We start from the raw sequence: 16,911 nt of genomic DNA on the forward strand, positions 1-16,911 counted from the left end.
CAACTACAGAGAAACTGGTAGCCAGGCAACAGACAAGTGACCAACCCTGTAACTTCACAGATTCTACCAGCACGATTCAGCAACCGTTGACAACCATGCAGAGAATTCCAGGCCGAGAACGGTTTGTAGCCGTGCCATACCAGGCTCCAGTGGAAACACAACTGGAGCCATTCGGCCCGATGGTGGAAAAGTGGCTAAGGACACTAAAGACCGCAGTCTTGAGGCCATGGGAGTGAGGTTTACTCACACAGCTCTTACTAGCTGGCCTCCGTTACACTCACTCCCATCCGGGTCACGGCACCAAAAGCAACCGGTCCTACTCACCCTGCAGGATTCGAACCGTCGTCTCCAGCATAGGAGGTGGGCGTACTAACAAGAATGCTAAAGACAGCAGTCTCTTGCATCAGTCACAAGTGCGCCTCTTGAGGCCATGGGAGTGAGGTTTACTCGCACAGCTCTTACTAGCAGGCCTCCGTTACACTCACCACCCTAAACCTCATTCTCAAATGTAACCGGTTTTACTCTACCCACTCCGAGCGAGATTCAAACTGTCGAATCCAGCATGGGAGGCAGACGCTAAAGACCGCAGTCTCTAGCGTCAGACGCTAGTGTGCCTTTTGTGGCTGAACACAATTCAGTATGCAAATAGATTTAAAAGAAAGAAGACCAATCTCAAACAATACAATGACATTGCTGTCAGTTCACTTACAGATTTTCACTTACAACAATTTATAAAAACAAAGATAGATAAAATACGTATGGTTGAAAACATAAATTAAATAGAGACTTCTCACTGATAAAAAGTCTCCCATAATCTCATATTTTCAGAAGAAATCTTGGTTACATTTTATTTTAAGATGTCCTTGTTACAGTGTAATTATTTAATTACTAAGTAATATTAATTAACAGCATGTACTCAGCCAAAGACTATAGAATAACACAAGACGTGTCACTCGTATTGTTTTGAATGGGAGAAAGTTTTAAACGCGCAATATGGCGGAATAAGTCCCGCCTTCTAAATAAGAGCCAATCGTCGACTGGTAAAGTCATTGCGTCACTTCAGCGGCCGTTAGAATCACCGGTTTCTATAGAAACAGTCAGACGCGCGCCTCCGAAGAGACGCGCATTTAGGTCTGCGCATGCGCATTAGCTTGATCCAGCCTGAAAAATATTTTTTTTTTGCCATGATTCGAGCGTTTAGAAACTAAATTTATGAGCCGGTTGTTGTTAGATTTCATTGGTGATTTCAAATATGAAATTTGATCGTAAGGTTGGTGAACAGTTTTGGAGAATTTGATGTTTCCCCATTCAAAGAGATTGCATGATGCCCAGGATGCCCGAGAGGCGTTTCAAAGATGGCCGCCAAGTGAAATGACTTGTCTTAAAGGGACTTTGACTCAGTATAGAGTTAGGGTTCGGTTTAGGGTTAGTTGCTTGTAATTATAAAATATTGTCCATCAAATTCTTCCAAGAGCAAATGTTCTGAGCTACATTAATTTTACAGCTCTATACTTTACAGTATGTCAATGATTCACTAAAATATTTTTATGTTTAAGTCTCATAGGGAATTTTTGGAAATCATATGAGACCAACCTGATACTTAAATTAAACATGACAGAGAACTCCATTAAGATTCCTGAGCTATTAAAGAGCAACCTCAGGGCAATAAGATATTCCTCTGGGTGAAGCTCTCATAGTAACTGCAGCAGTGATTGTATTTATAGCATTACTGTAAGCTGCCACCACAGTCCCACTCCTCTTACAGACGCAATGAAATCATCATCAGAGTTTTGCGCATTTTAGCGTGTCAGTTAGCTTTGATGTCATCGTAAAACATTTACTTTTACATTACATTTAACACTTGTACACTGTCGTTCAAAAGTCTAGTGTCAGTGAGATTTTTTAAATGTTTTTGAAAGAAGGCTCTTCTCACTCCTAACTTCTCCTTACTCTCACTTATCATTAATTTAATGCATCCTAATGCTTTAAAAAAAAAAAAAAAAAAAATTAATATGTCTTTTCAGCAAGGACGCATTACATTAATCACTTAATTTACTGTATTTTTTAATAAATTTAATGCATCCTTGCTGAATAGATGCCTTAAAGGTGCCCTAGAATCAAAAATTGAATTTACCTTGGCATAGTTGAATAACAAGAGTTCAGTACATGGAAAAGACATACAATGAGTTTCAAACTCCATTGCTTCCTCCTTCTTATGTAAATCTCATTTGTTTAAAAGACCTCCGAAAAACAGGCGAATCTCAACATAACACCGACTGTTGTGTAACAGTCAGGATCATTAATATGTACGCCCCCAATATTTGCATATGCCAGCTCATGTTCAAGGCATTACACAAGGGCAGCCAGTATTAACGTCTGGAGCTGCACAGTTGAATCATCAGACTAGGTAAGCAAGCAAGAACAACAGCTAAAAATGGCAGATGGAGCGATAATAAACTCATTCAGAATCAAATGTAAACCTGCAAATAAATACTATACTCACATGATCCGACGCATGCATGCAGCATGCATGATGAACATCTTGTAAACTTTGTTTATGCACTGTTTTATAGTCGAAATCTCATGCAGGGAGCGCAAGATTTAAAGGGGCCGCAGCCTGAATCGGTGCATAGTTAATGATGCCCCAAAATAGGCAGTTAAAAAAATTAATTTAAAAAAATCTATGGGGTATTTTGAGCTGAAACTTCACAGACACATTCAGGGGACACCTTAGACTTATATTACATCTTGTGAAAGAACGTTCTAGGGCACCTTTAACTTCTTCTTTTAATAGAAAAAAAGAACAAAATCTTACTGACCCCAAGCTCTAGAACAGCAGTGTATAGTCTAATGCATCTTGCATTTCCAAATTTTTGTACAATTAAATGCTCTCTCCAATGATAATGTTCTCTCCCCCTAATAATATCTACTTTGAGTCACATGGACTACTTCTATGATGCTTTTAAAGGGTTAGTTCATCCAAAAATTAAAATTCTGTCATTAATTACTCTCCCTCATGTCGTTCCACACCCGTAAGACCTTCGTTCATCTTCAGAACACAAATGAAGATCTTTATAATGAAATCTGAGAGCTTTCTGTCCCTCCATTGACAGCTACACAACTACCAATTCGCAGAAAGGTAGTAAAGACATCATTAAAGTAATCCATGTGACCCAAGTGGTTTAACCTTAATTTTATGAAGCATACTTTGTGCAAAAACAAACATAATATTCAAAATATTAATCTCCAAAGTGCGTTCACGAGAGCACCGTGATGCATGTGTGTTGACGAGAGAGCGGACGTTGTTGCGTGAACATGCGTGGTGGTAAAATGGTAAATTGTGGGGTTTTTTTTTTTTTTTTGTGCTTACGTCGCTTCATAAAATTGAGGTTAAACCACTGGAGTCACACAGATTATTTTAACAATGTCTTTACTACCTTTCTGGGGCTTGAAGGTGTCAGTTGCATAGCTGTCAATGGAGGGACAGAAAGCTCTCAGATTTCATTAAAAAGACCTTGACATGAGGGTGAGTAGTTGATGACCCTTTCAGATGTTTTTGTCCAATTACACCATATGGAAGAAAGCAGCATGACCATCTTCAAAACCTCTTGTGTCCCTCCCAAAGAAGGAAGAAAGGCTTGTGCATTGACTAGGTGTAAGGTCACTTTCAGATGGAGCAAGTCTCTCTCTCACTTTCTAAACTGTCAGACAGGAAGAGGGTTGTGATTTGGTGGCCGGTTCTGTGAGACGCCACTTGTGTTCAGCTGGCCGCTGGAAAGGGAGGGTAGGCGGCAGTTACAAATGCTCCTCTTAACTCTCTGACAGCCTCTGGCACTACTCGAAGTGAGAGAGAGCGAGGAGAGAGAGGCATTTCTGAGCATAGAGGGAGAACTTGTTCAGCGGTGGACTTTTATCATGCTGAACTGACCAGCGTCTTCCCTCTGGAATACTCTACAAAACAACTGCTAGCAGGACGAGACTCGCAACACAGGGATCACTTCACTGCAAGAAGCGAAAATGCTCAGCTTTGGTGAGTGTTTGTTTAATCCCTCTTCAATGGAAACTTAACATGCGACGTTAGCCACACCTGATCCAGAGCTCGGAAACAGATGTTAGGACTCGAACACACAGTGTGACTGGCATCAACCAAACACATGCAGAAAAAATTGCATTGCATGCAAACACTAACTGTGGCGTGTTCCAGCGCTTGTGCGTTTAATACTGTACTGAACTCCAGACGCTAATGTTTGTCTTAATTAGATCGGATGGAGACGGATCCATCATCGGGCTCATGCAATCTGCCCAATGCATCAGTGGAAGTACAACATGCGCTGATTCATATTGCAGTTCTGAGACTAACCTACAATTTATTACCATTCCAAAAAAAAAAGTTGAATGTTGTGTCTCAGGATAATTGAATGCAGGGTTTGCTAGGATGGCTTTTGGTCATTGCATAATATGGAAATGGTTTGATTATAGAAAAGGCTCTGCTTGCTAGAATTTGACAAATGCTTTTGATTAAAGGGGGAACTGTTTACATGTTCATAAACAATGACAGGGGTGTTTAAGCGAAAGGGGTAATAAACCAGAGAAACACGTCGACTAAAAAGGAATCTGCAATCTGGATTAGTTAAACTATTATTCAGTTAGTTTGCAAATAGCAATAATTAGGCACCCTAGCAACCAATGAGCAATGCCCTAGCAACCACACTCTGAATGCAGACGGAACATTTTAACATTGTTGCAGCAAGTTTTGTATCAAATCTTCTTGTGTCTCGTTTTGGATTCAACATACTTCAACAAAGAGATAACGGTGGCATTATGATTCATGCATTATTCTGTTTGATAAAAGGCCGTCTGATCATCGGGGAGGACAGGAACAAACACCTCTTCTAAAAGTCTTTGTGGTCATTTATTTATTTAAAATGCTATTTCTGTCAAATCATCATTTGACTTCGTTATTTCCACACACACAGTCACGAACCAGTGTTTCTTTTGGTCTATTTTTCTTTTAGAAAGTTTTCCAACTAAATAGTATGACGGTTCTGCGCCATTACATCAATGTTTGAGTCAACATTTCAAATGGGAAATCATTTCATACTGTGCCACTGAAATTACTGCAAATTAGACTCTGCACACAGTTGGAAAATATTGTTGTAAATGACTTAAAAATAGAGTGAATATGCTATTAAAACGTTTGGTCACACTTTAGTGTCCAATTCTCACTATTAACTATGACTTTTGCCTCAATAAACTCCTAATTACTGCTTATTATTGTTAAGTTTTGGTATTGGGTAGGATTAAGGGATGTAGAATAAGGTCATGCAGAATAATGCATTAATATGTGCTTTATAAGTACTAATAAATAGCCAATATTCTAGTAATATGCATGCTGATAATAGTGAATAATAGTGAGGAACTAGTTAATAGAATTGGACCCTATAAGTGTTACCAAACATTTTGCCTTCATTTTACAGTTTTAGCTCAGTTTACCCTTTTAATCACAGTGTTTTAGCACATTAGGTGCTCGTTAGTGCAAGCACACCTATTCTGGGAGATAAATAAAACAGCATACCTCAAAACCAATCAAACACAACTTTAAAAACATAATTATGATGCTTGCAATGTAAAACAAAAAAAAGAGAGAAAAAAATCCCAGGATCAGTTTATACTAGGCTTAAAATGTTAACAAACGTCCCAGACATCTAAAGCAAAGTGCTGGACTATCAGCCAAAGAGCTGATCTCAGTGATTGCAACACATGTTGGCAGACATGCTACTTTTGCTCCAGCCTAAAGCAGGCAAACACGAGGCCAGTACATTACAGTGATTCATCCAGATGTCTATTAAGAGAAGCTTGTGCAGGACCCCACAAACATACTTGCATTCTAATGCCTATAAGTGACTTATTTTAAATGCTCTACAAAGTAGCTCAACTCACAACTGATTTCAATATAGTTGGAGTTAGCATGCTGCTAAACAAATGGCTCAGTGCAATAATAAGCAAACATAAAAGCATGCATCACACACAAATATTGATTTTTAAACATACTGAAGTATTTTTATTTCATTTTTTTTTCTTCATTTGACATCTTGAATACATTTTCTCACTGAGTTTGTTGTAAGATTGCTTTGTCCACAATGGATACATGCTAAGAGAGCACAGCAGTGATTAAATATTTTTGTAGGCCATCCTGCAAGTTAGCATCACCCTGATTCCTTTGACAAAAAGGCTTTTATGAATTTTAAAGCCTATAAATACAATTGGCAGAAGTAAAAATTAAAGGTGGGGCATGTATTTTTTTCAACAACACTGTTTGGAAGTTAGTCGGGGCGACACCAACAACAAAGGTCTAACCAATCAGCATTAGGGGGCGGAGCTGTAACGGTCGAGGAGACAGAACGAGCAAGAAGTAGATTTTGAAGAAAAAAAAAACACAGAAAGAGAGACGATGAGACAATACAAAACAGCTCAAAAGAATATCACTGGAATGAAGTTTTATGACTGGGCAAGCACTTTTAACATGTTTTACGTTCATTTTTTGTGCTTCCTTGTCGTTCGTTATACATACCCCACCATTAAGGCTGTAAATGAACTACACCACAGACTTCGACGACACCACCATTAAGCTTCCAAAAACTTTTTCAGTCTTTATTTAAAAAAAAAAAAAAAAAAAAAAAAAATTTCCCTGAATATTCAAGTTATAATAGGTTGCAAGAGCATGATTGTAAACAATCAAAAAATGTGCCAGTCCAAATACCCACACTTGCGTTTTTGGCATTTGACCACTTGTCTGCTTACATGATGTATTTCTGAAGTTTAGCCAAAATTTTCAAGCTTTTTAATGATTTTTGTTTACTCAGTGGGACACACTTAATGACTGCGTGTGTCACAGTTATGTCTTGTGTTTGTGTCTCTTCTGTGACCTAGTTTTCTAGTCTGTGTCTTTCTCATTTAGTTCACCGGTGGTCAATTATATTAACTCATTAGTTTTCTTATTTGCCTTGTGTATGAATACTTCCTGTTTTGTTCAGTTTGGGGTCGGTCATCGTCTATGTTAGTTGAATTTACGTTTATTGAAATTTCCTGAGTATTCGAGTTTCCTATTAAAAGACTTTTTTGTGTAATGTCCTGTTTGAGGCCACTTTGGATTCTAAAATGCATGACAGCATGAATAACCTAATAAAAGTTTAAAGATGGACTTACCGGCACTGCATCGCCCCATCATCTGTAAAAACAGGCCGCTTGTGGAATACTGATGGGGGATGCTACAGTAGGGTGACTCTCCGTTTAACATGGGCGAGGCAGAGAGGGAGCCCAGACCTGCTCCAACTACAGACCGAGTGCTAGAGCCTGCCACCTGGGTCACCCCGGAGTCAAAGTGTGCTGATCCAGTCCATCTCAGAGCCAGGAGAGGATCATTGCCTTATAGATCTGTGGTCCACAGATCCATTTGCCTTCCTAGTCCCCACCCTCGAGTCTTCGCCCTTCACGCAAGTTCCACTCGGCCATCTGGATGCTTCGGTCCCATCCAGAAATCTTCCCCCTCCGGTGTCCACACCTGACCTCCTGGTCCCATTTCCTCTTCTGGTTTTGTCCAGTTCTCTGGATCCAACGGCTCCACTGGTGGTGTCCTGTTCCTCGGCTCTGTCCCCTGCCACTAACTCCGTGTGGCCCATCGGATGTGCCTCAGGCTTCATGACCACCAGCTCGGCACGAGGATGAGGATTCCTTTGTGTCACCTCAGGCCTCCAGGCCCATGTCTCCATCTCAGCCTGTCAGCCCGACGGCTCCGCCCTTGCTCTGCGCTGCCTTGACTTCACTGTGGTCCGCCATCCCTTGGACTCTTCTGGGCTCCCTCATCCCTCCGGCTCAGCCTCAGTCAACCGTCGCTCTGCCTCCACCACGGACTTCCAGGTCTCCGACTGTGCCTCAATCCTCCACCCCTTTGGCTCCACTGGGCTTCTCCTTCCCTCCAGCTTCCCTGTCGTCCTCACTCCCTCCGTCTTCGCCCTGGTCTGCCAATCTCCCGTCTCCTCCTCGTTCCCATGAGCCAGCAGCTCCAACTTGGGCTTCTGTGCCGTGGATGTTGCGCTGGTCCGTTTCCTTCTCTGCTTCGCCGGATACTCCTTGACTCCATCAGTCAATCCCAAGTTTCCGCCCAGCCTTTCAGTCAAAGCTCCACCCTGGTTCCTCCCACTGTCTGCCCCACCATGGTGTCTGTCTCCACTAACTCCTCCTGGTCCCTGTCCATCACCAACTCCACGTCTACCTCCGAAGCCCCCTCCCACCACAGATGGAGGTTCAGTTACGGCACAAGGACGCACCTTCTGGGAGGGGAGAGTACTGTCCTAATTATGTTCTGTGTTTGTTTCTTTTCGGTGACCTAGCCTTTCTCATTTAGTTCACCAGTTGTCAATTATATTAGGTCATTAGTTTGTCTCTGTTCCAATAATGTGCAACACCTTACGTTTTGCACGTCTTGATTTTGCTGAGTTAGATGCGTTCCTGGGTCAACATATTTTGTTGATCCTGGAACAACATTCTAGTCTGAAAATTTAGTCTTAACCCTATTCCTACCCCTAAACCTAACCCTACCCTTAAGTTATCCCAAAAATCAGAGGGAAATGGTAGATGAATAACACTGATGTAGAAGCACCAATTCATGATTTTAAGACTAAACTTGACATAATCTGTAAACTTGTCCCTCAAATCTGATTGGTTGATTTGAATGTTGTTCCAGGATCAACAAAAATGTTGACCCAGGTACATGTTGAACTCAGCAATATCAGGTTATGCTTACGTTTTACAACCAAATTATATGTAAAATCTAGTTAATTTAACTTACGCTGAAAAGTTTTTCTAGACATGATGCAAAATTGGGGCACATAAGTTCCTGAAAGTGCGAAATACGCTGAAAGACTGGTCCAAAGTGATATAGCGTGGATTAGTGTGCGTTAAGTGTACTGCACCTTGGCTTTTTTCACAGACAGGTAGATGGTCTTGAGCACTTACTTCCTGTCACGTGCACATGCTTTCAAGTAGCCATTGATGAATTTTCATCATAAAGTGATAATTTTGCTGGTTACAATTTGCTTGTGTTTATTTTTAAAGTAAGAAGTACATACTGATTACACATTTCATCAGATGGTAAAATAGGATAAAGTATATTTTTATGTGAGTATTTTTTGAGCACCTAACTCAAACCCTGCACTTAACTTGCTGTAACTGTACTGTAATTTTTAACAGTTTCTGTACTTTTCTATACTGAGAAATGTTTAGGTGCTCAAAAATATCTACATAACAAGGTAAGTAAAATCATTCAAACTGACAATAATACCCCCCAAATTTAATTTTATAATGATAAAATTTCCATGCCTTTGGCAGCAACATATTTTTAAGGTATATTTACTTGGTATATTGACTGAAGGTTTCTGACTCAATGCAATGTGTTTCAGTGAACGCTGGTAAAAATACGCTTTTGGCGCTTTTGTCTTCTCAACAACGGGTTTTTAAAAATCATACTTTTATGAACAGCCTTCACTTGTTTACATCCGGAGAACATCTATGGCTTTAAATGCTGTCTACGTAGGCTGCTTGGGGTTGAAACAGAGCCTCACAGTTCATTGCATCAGGAGCCATGCTGCTAACAAGCCTGAAAAAAGGGTCTCTCCATAGACTCATTTCCCTATCAAACTTCACCAGAACACTTTCTGGACGCCATTTATCAGTATTTGAAGTTGGGAATAACCAGTGCCAGAGAAAACAATGGAGCTGCTGGGTAATGTAGTGTTTAAAGGCCAAGAGTGGGAGCTGCTCTCATAAAGCTTCATTTCTGGAGGTCATAATGTTTCTTGACTTCAAAGGGAGGAAATATTTTAATTCTCATATGAGCGATCTGAATAAGACTAAGGGTGATGTCTTTCCATTTAAGTGATTCATGTAAAAGTGATATGGATTAAATGTCAAATAAATGTTTGATGGGTGAAGGAGAAGAATGTGCATGAAAATTTATTAGTCTCAGAATACGGTTAAAGGGATAGTTCACCAAAAAATGAAAACGTACTCACACTCATTTCCTTCCAACCCATACACTATAGGCCAAAATTTCCAGTGAAATACAGAACATTCACACCGCTTTCTTTTCCATAGAATGCTGGTTGGTCAAAAAATACAGTAGCTACAGTGGATATTGTAATGTAAAATAACTTAATCCACTCTCCAGATAAATATATCCCAAATTTGTTTCTAAAAAAAACAGTAAAACATCATGGTACAATATTTTGGCAAACATCAAGTATTGTATCTTAGTGGCAAGTTTGCACTTTATAAGGCCATACAGCTGAGTTGTAAAAGCAGCGAATTTTAAAATTTAGACTGCATAAATAGTATTTATATTACGTAAAATATTATTTACATGATCTATCTTTACTGCTCCCCTCATTTCAAAACACGAGTGACGCCTGTGATGTAAATAAATACCAAAGCAATAGCAAACAACTGCTGGCTCCAATGCAGGAATCTCACTGACTGACCATGCCAACAGACTGAATCTGACTGTAAAAAGCTCCCAGACCCCAAGCCTACATGCAGACAATATCACAAAGAGACTTCACAATGCATGCATCGGAGGTCACGAAACGTTGCACATGCAATCTTCTCTCTGTGGTACAGTAATGCTCACTATCACCACCAGGTGACTTAATGACATCATTCTCAGCAGAAAGTACATTGCGATTTAGATACTAGCAGTCACAGTATATTCCCACATGTCAGCGTGAATATGAGCTCATCTCACATGACTCGTATGTGCAGGAGCTCATTTATAATGCATGACAGATCCCGTCATGCCTGTAAGGAAAGAAAACAACAAAACCATTAGGTTTAGACCCCTCAATATTTTACTGATAATAATGATAATATTTGAATCATGAGATTTGCATAAACAGATTTCAGAAACGGATCAAATGCAGTAATCAAAACCCTTGATTACATAAAGTCTTGTTAAATGTCTGTTTAATATTAAAGAATATATATTTATTTTTATGCATTACTTAGTATATTCCATGCAATTTATTTTTTACATTTTTTTTTTATTGTCATTACTTGTTTAGTTTAAAATGCTTTGGCAATATTGTAAACATAAATTGAAACTGAATTGATTTGCATAATCAGATTGTATTTTCTAATTAGAAAGATAAACTTGACAGTCTCAAATTTAATTTTTCCTTCCAAAACAAGATTTTAAAGTATTTTACAACAGTTTATAGTGAGTATATAAGTCAAACTCCAAAAACTTTTTATGAGATTTTATGGTGATTTTTTGTCATTTTTGAGGACTTGATCACTTTTAAAATGGCCGTTGTCTGAAAAAGAGTTGCATGATGCATCCTTTTGCATTTCATTAAAAAAAATAATAGCAAATGGTATTGAAACAATCCCTTTAAGTCTATGCAATCCATTTCATTTGCACATTTCCCTAATTTTGAAGGCATACAGTAAAAACTCCCTCTCGCAGTCATGGGGCAATGCTTTCTTTCTTTTTTTTCTCTCCCGTCATGGAGCAGAGAAGAAAAGCGCTCTTATCTGCGTCTGTAGCTCTCTATGATTTCTGAGAACACTTAGAGCACAGGAGGATGGCAGAACGGACTCCTAACTGAATTTTCTAATTGCTCTCGTCTGCAGAGCGGCCCCCTCCATTAGCAGTGATGCATCCTGGGAGAGAACCTCCCTCTGTGGCCATCCTGCCTCTGAGAAACACCCACCACCAGCAACTGCATCACAGGAGGAGAACCAAGAGGATGGAGAGGGGCAAACCGGGACTGCGCTCGAAGAAACTGGCCATCCTGTCACGGTCGCTCATCATCTGTAGCTCCAGCACCAATGAGGACGCGTCCAGCCCAGAAGAGAGGTACCGTGAGCCCTGGGACGCTGCGGACGAGAGGTACCACAGGGACCCGCTGGAAGGGCCAATGGGAAGTTCGGAAAAGTACATGACGAGGAGCATCAGTGTCCAGGCGTCTCAGAGGGGACAAGAGGGCCCCAAAAGGACTATGAGGAGGTCCTTCTCCATCAAGGTATGCATTACTGATGACATCACAGCAGCTGGGCTTTCCTATTGGTTGACATCAGATGACATGTGAGCGGAAATGATTTTCACAGGTAGAACAGAGCATAATCAGAGTAGCGCAGGAATGAAAATGAGGCTGTGAGGGACAGAAATGCAGTAGATTGTGTTGTTTGGACGTTTATACGACGCTCGCCATTATAAAGAAAGTCTTTAAATCGATCTCTGCCTAATTTTCATCCGTGTTAAATTCAAAATGCCGTCTAACCTGACTAAGATTTAGAATGACCTTAAATCATTTAAGTTTCTCTTTTTATGATTGTGAATATTTCTGGGTAGCGACATATGTTTTAAAAACTAACGATTATTGAAGTAACTTTCGAAAATTTGCCCGCATAATGCACTGCTTTCCTGTAACGTTTAATTTATTCTGCTGTATATGAAATATATATGGAAGCCTGTTTCCGCCACTGAATGAAAAAATAAAAAAGGGTGTAATTGTGACTTTTTATTTAGCAATTCTGACTTTTTTCTCAGAATTGCTTGATATAAACTCACAGTTGTGAGTTATAAATTCAGAATTGCGAGAAAAGTCAGAATTGTGAGTTATAAGTCAGAACTGCGTGATATAAAATCGGAATTGTGTTATAAAGTCAGAATTGCCAGAAAAAAGTCAAAATTGTGAGTTTTTATCTTGCAATTGTGAGCAAAAAAAGTCAGAATTGTGAGATAAAAATTTGCAATTACCTTTTTTATTTTTTATTTAGTGGCGAAAACAAGCTTCCATAAATATAAGTATAAATCTAATTTATTTTTTTTGTATTATTTTGTATTGAGGGAAAGATATGTGTTCACCAGGTGTATAAGAAAAATAAAATAAAATAATAATTTATTTTATTTTATTAAAACTTAACATTTAAATACAGTTAAAAGAACTGAACACAGTATGTTCATCTGAAAGATTGTGGAAATTAATCAAAGGAATTATGCAAGACAAAAACAAACAAACAAACAAACATTGTAAAACAACACTGAACTACTGTTGCCTTTTGTGTAACTGCCTAGCGAACAGAAAATGTTCTCAGAACGTTCTGGCAAGGCTCTCTTAAAGTTATTAACAAACGTTCTTCCAGTAACATTAACAGAATGTTCGTTCAAAGTTAAGTTTAGTTGGACATTCATCTAGCCTAAAGCTTTTTAAATGTTACAACTTGTTTCAGAACATACAGAGATCATTCAAAAGTAAAAGAACATGCAAAATTATAACTTTTTCTTTAACGTTTGCATAGCCAAGAAAAAAATGGACGTTTTGAATATCGAGAGAACGTTCAGAAATAACTTAATGGGAACATTAGCACAACATTCTTAGAACATATTTTTGTTATCTGGGTGCTTAACCGCTTGAATTGAATTTTTTCATAATTTTACAACATTAACACTGTTTGTTTTGCTGTTCACGAAGCTGCTTTCATCTGTGTTATAAAACTCTATATATAAATAAATGTGTCTTAACAAAAACAAAATAGGTATTAATGGGTTAATAAAATGACTGCAATTTCACCGCAGTATATAATCTTATCACTGTCACTTATAAACCTTTCAGAAACTGTCTCATGATGATGATGTCTGAGTATTTCTCAAAAATTTTCCAATGTTAATTCTGGGATCACAGGGATGTCTCCTGGAAATGAATCATTATCACATGGCGGGTGTGATGGGAGATGCTGTGGTTCTGCTCAACTCATTACTCCTGCACAAAAGAGAGCTTGTTGTGACGCAGAGAGACACAGAACGCAGACATTCCTGTGAAGGCTTAAAGCGTAACATACTGATAAAACACCCAGTGACCTTTGCACAACATATAAAAAGTGTTGTAACAACATTTACTTTGTACTGACACTGTTGGGACTTTACGAATAAGAGATAGACTGTGTTGAGAAAGGATAGCCAGATGTTTGACTTCTGGCATTAAGGCTCGCTATAGGGTTGCCAACTGTCTCGTATTAGCCAGGACATCCCTAATTGATTTGTCCCATACGTGATCTCGCTTGTCCCGTGTATTGACTGCTAGTGGAGGAATTTACGTGTTGTAAATCTGATATGCAATATGTACGATTTTTGCAGTAAAATATCCAAAAACCACTAGGCCAGTGTTATATATTTTGTTCACTTGAGTACTTACAATATCCCAAATGTTTGCAACTATTTGTAAATCGTGAGAAAATTGCAATTTTAACCAAGGCTCCGGGACGTGTGAGGAGTCGCCTGTCAATGGCGTCATACCTGTGTTACCCTCGGTTTCCGGTTTATTTTGTAGAAACCATGGAAACACCAAAGACGCTTTAATATTTACATGTTTTAATAGACAAGGGAACAACTGTTTTGATATATTTATAGACAGAAAATTAGTTGTTGTTATATAGCTCAACACGTTTAGTCTTATTGTTTAAATCTAATTTTCTTGATTTTTTTGCGAGTACCATGCTTTATTATGCCTCAGAGAAAAACACTATTTTGTGAAGTAGCTAACATAGCATAATCAGATGCAGCTTTATTTTTAGTAACAGTAATACAGCATTTTCTCCATCATACAGTACTTTTTAAAAATAATTGCATGCCATTTAGCCATCCAGCATTTAATATGATATTGTAAAATGGATCTATCTTACTGCAGTGTGTAACAGTGTCTCACAGCAGCCGCCGAGCGAACGCACAGAGTAACGTTATAACATCATTTTCAACACACTCAAATGTATCTAATATGATAAACAGAGCTGCGTTACCTCATACTCATGACCGGAAAAGCAGAAGCGGCGCCGGCGACTGTGTCATGCCCTGGGGGCGTCGATTCACAAGGTAGTCAAAGAAAAACTGCATAAACAGAACAGACGAGAACACATGCGAGCTACAGTGACAACGGAGGCCTACATAGACAACAGATTGTGTGAAGATGTTTACTTGGGTTGTAACGCATGGCAAGAGATTGTGCACGTGTCGAACGTCTGTGTATGAGTACGAGTCAAATGAAGTATACTTTGCAAGGCTGTCGTTTGACTGTACGTGTTAAAAAAAACCCTAAAAAACAGGGCTTTAAAATGAAAGGTCAAGTCATCCATATTGCATTGTGGGATACAATGTTTCACAACTGATCATCTGAGTATTTCATGCATACAGAAAATTCACAAACAGTGCTCTGCAGTCGTAGTTATTCTGACCTGTATGACTGTTTGGACTGTTTGTTAAATAAAAATTACAAGCACTTGGCAGTTTTGATCGTGACCATTTTGGTTTCCCGAGCCCTTCATATGTGAACTTACTCTGGTAAAAAGCCCCGTCCTGCTCTCTTTAACACTCATCTAGTTAATCCTGACACACTGAAGCTCTTTATAGAGGGGCCCTGTAAAGGTCACTGATGTGGTTCATGGTCTAATAAAGCACAGCTATTATGGTCACATTTACTTCAGCTGTCAAACGGTTGATTTTTTTGGTTGTTAACAGCTCTTTTTATATGAAGGAATAGTAGTGCCCTTGTCTGACGGTTCTGATGGCTTCTCTGGAACAGGAAAGCAGTTTCTGGAGAATGTGTGTCGCCACACGCGAGGAGGGTCTACAAGTGCCTGATAACAAACTTCAGTCCAGCGACAATGGACGTACTGTTGGTCAAGATTTACACAGGTAATAATCAGCTCATTTCGACTGGTTTATATGTTGTTTTAACACAGGATTCAACAATAAGGATCTTTCTGCTGGTCAAAATGGCCCAGTATTTCAGAGTTTCACTGATTTTGCAATTTTTAGTGACACATTTTTAAGATTTGCATTCAGATTCAGGTTTTTTTTTTTTTTTTTTTTTTTTTTTAATTTTGCTAATATTAGGACTTATTTACAAGCAATATTTACAACATATATATTATTACAATTTAAATTAAAAGTTTAAAAATAAGTGTTTATCATTTAATTTAATCAAACCCCATAAATGAAGAGTATAATAAACATAAACATGATTAAAATATTTTATTATCAAAATTGTAATTAAAATTAATGCAAAATATCAATTCAATAATAATAATAACAATAATAATAATAATAATAAGTATTATTATAATAAAAAATATAAAAACATGACCTCAGTCCATGTGTCCATCTTATTGTCAAGCTCTAGCAAATAATAATAATAATAATAATAATAATAATATTAATATTAATATTAATAATGAAATTATTAAATGGAACCATTAAATCAAATAAGCATAGTTCATTAAAATAAATAATATTTGTTATTAAAATTATAATTAAAATTAAGTAAAAAAAGTATTAATTCAAACATAATAATAATAATAATAATAATAATAATGAAATTATTAAATGGAACCATTAAATTAAATAAGCATAGTTCATTAAAATAAATTATATTTGTTATTAAAATTATAATTAAAATTAAGTAAAAATGTATTAATTCAAACATAATAATAATAATAATAATAATAATAATAATAATGAAATTATTAAATGGAACCATTAAATCAAATAAGCATAGTTCATTAAAATAAATAATATTTGTTATTAAAATTATAATTAAAATTAAGTAAAAAAAAGTATTAATTCAAACATAATAATAATAATAATAATAATAATAATAATAATAATAATATTAATAATAATAATAATTATTATTATTATTAGTATTACTATAAAAATATACAAAAAACTGGCCCCAGTCCATTTGTCAATCCTACTGTCAACCTCTTTAGCAAATAATAATAATAATAATAATAACTATTGTTATTATTAATAGTAGTAGTAGTAGTATAATTATTATTATTAATTTTGTTAATATAAATTAT

General features: G+C 37.6%; 1 protein-coding gene across 4 annotated transcripts in view; it reads left to right on the plus strand.

The window, feature by feature from the left end:
* Nucleotides 1-3,757: 3,757 nt before the first annotated feature.
* Nucleotides 3,758-16,911, plus strand: part of il16 (interleukin 16) — a 44,234-nt gene continuing 31,080 nt past the window's right edge. For 2 of the 4 annotated variants that reach the window (XM_048183662.1, XM_048183663.1), the window contains exons 1-3: nucleotides 3,758-4,030; nucleotides 11,686-12,077; nucleotides 15,630-15,742. In XM_048183662.1, the coding sequence (XP_048039619.1) occupies nucleotides 4,018-4,030; nucleotides 11,686-12,077; nucleotides 15,630-15,742 (518 nt within the window). In that variant the 5' untranslated portion in view covers nucleotides 3,758-4,017. The remainder of the gene's footprint in view (nucleotides 4,031-11,685; nucleotides 12,078-15,629; nucleotides 15,743-16,911) is intronic. The other 2 variants (XM_048183664.1, XM_048183665.1) reach the window with 1 other exon arrangement.

This window comes from Megalobrama amblycephala, linkage group LG3, assembly GCF_018812025.1.
Source record: "Megalobrama amblycephala isolate DHTTF-2021 linkage group LG3, ASM1881202v1, whole genome shotgun sequence".
NCBI classification, from domain to species: domain Eukaryota; kingdom Metazoa; phylum Chordata; class Actinopteri; order Cypriniformes; family Xenocyprididae; genus Megalobrama; species Megalobrama amblycephala.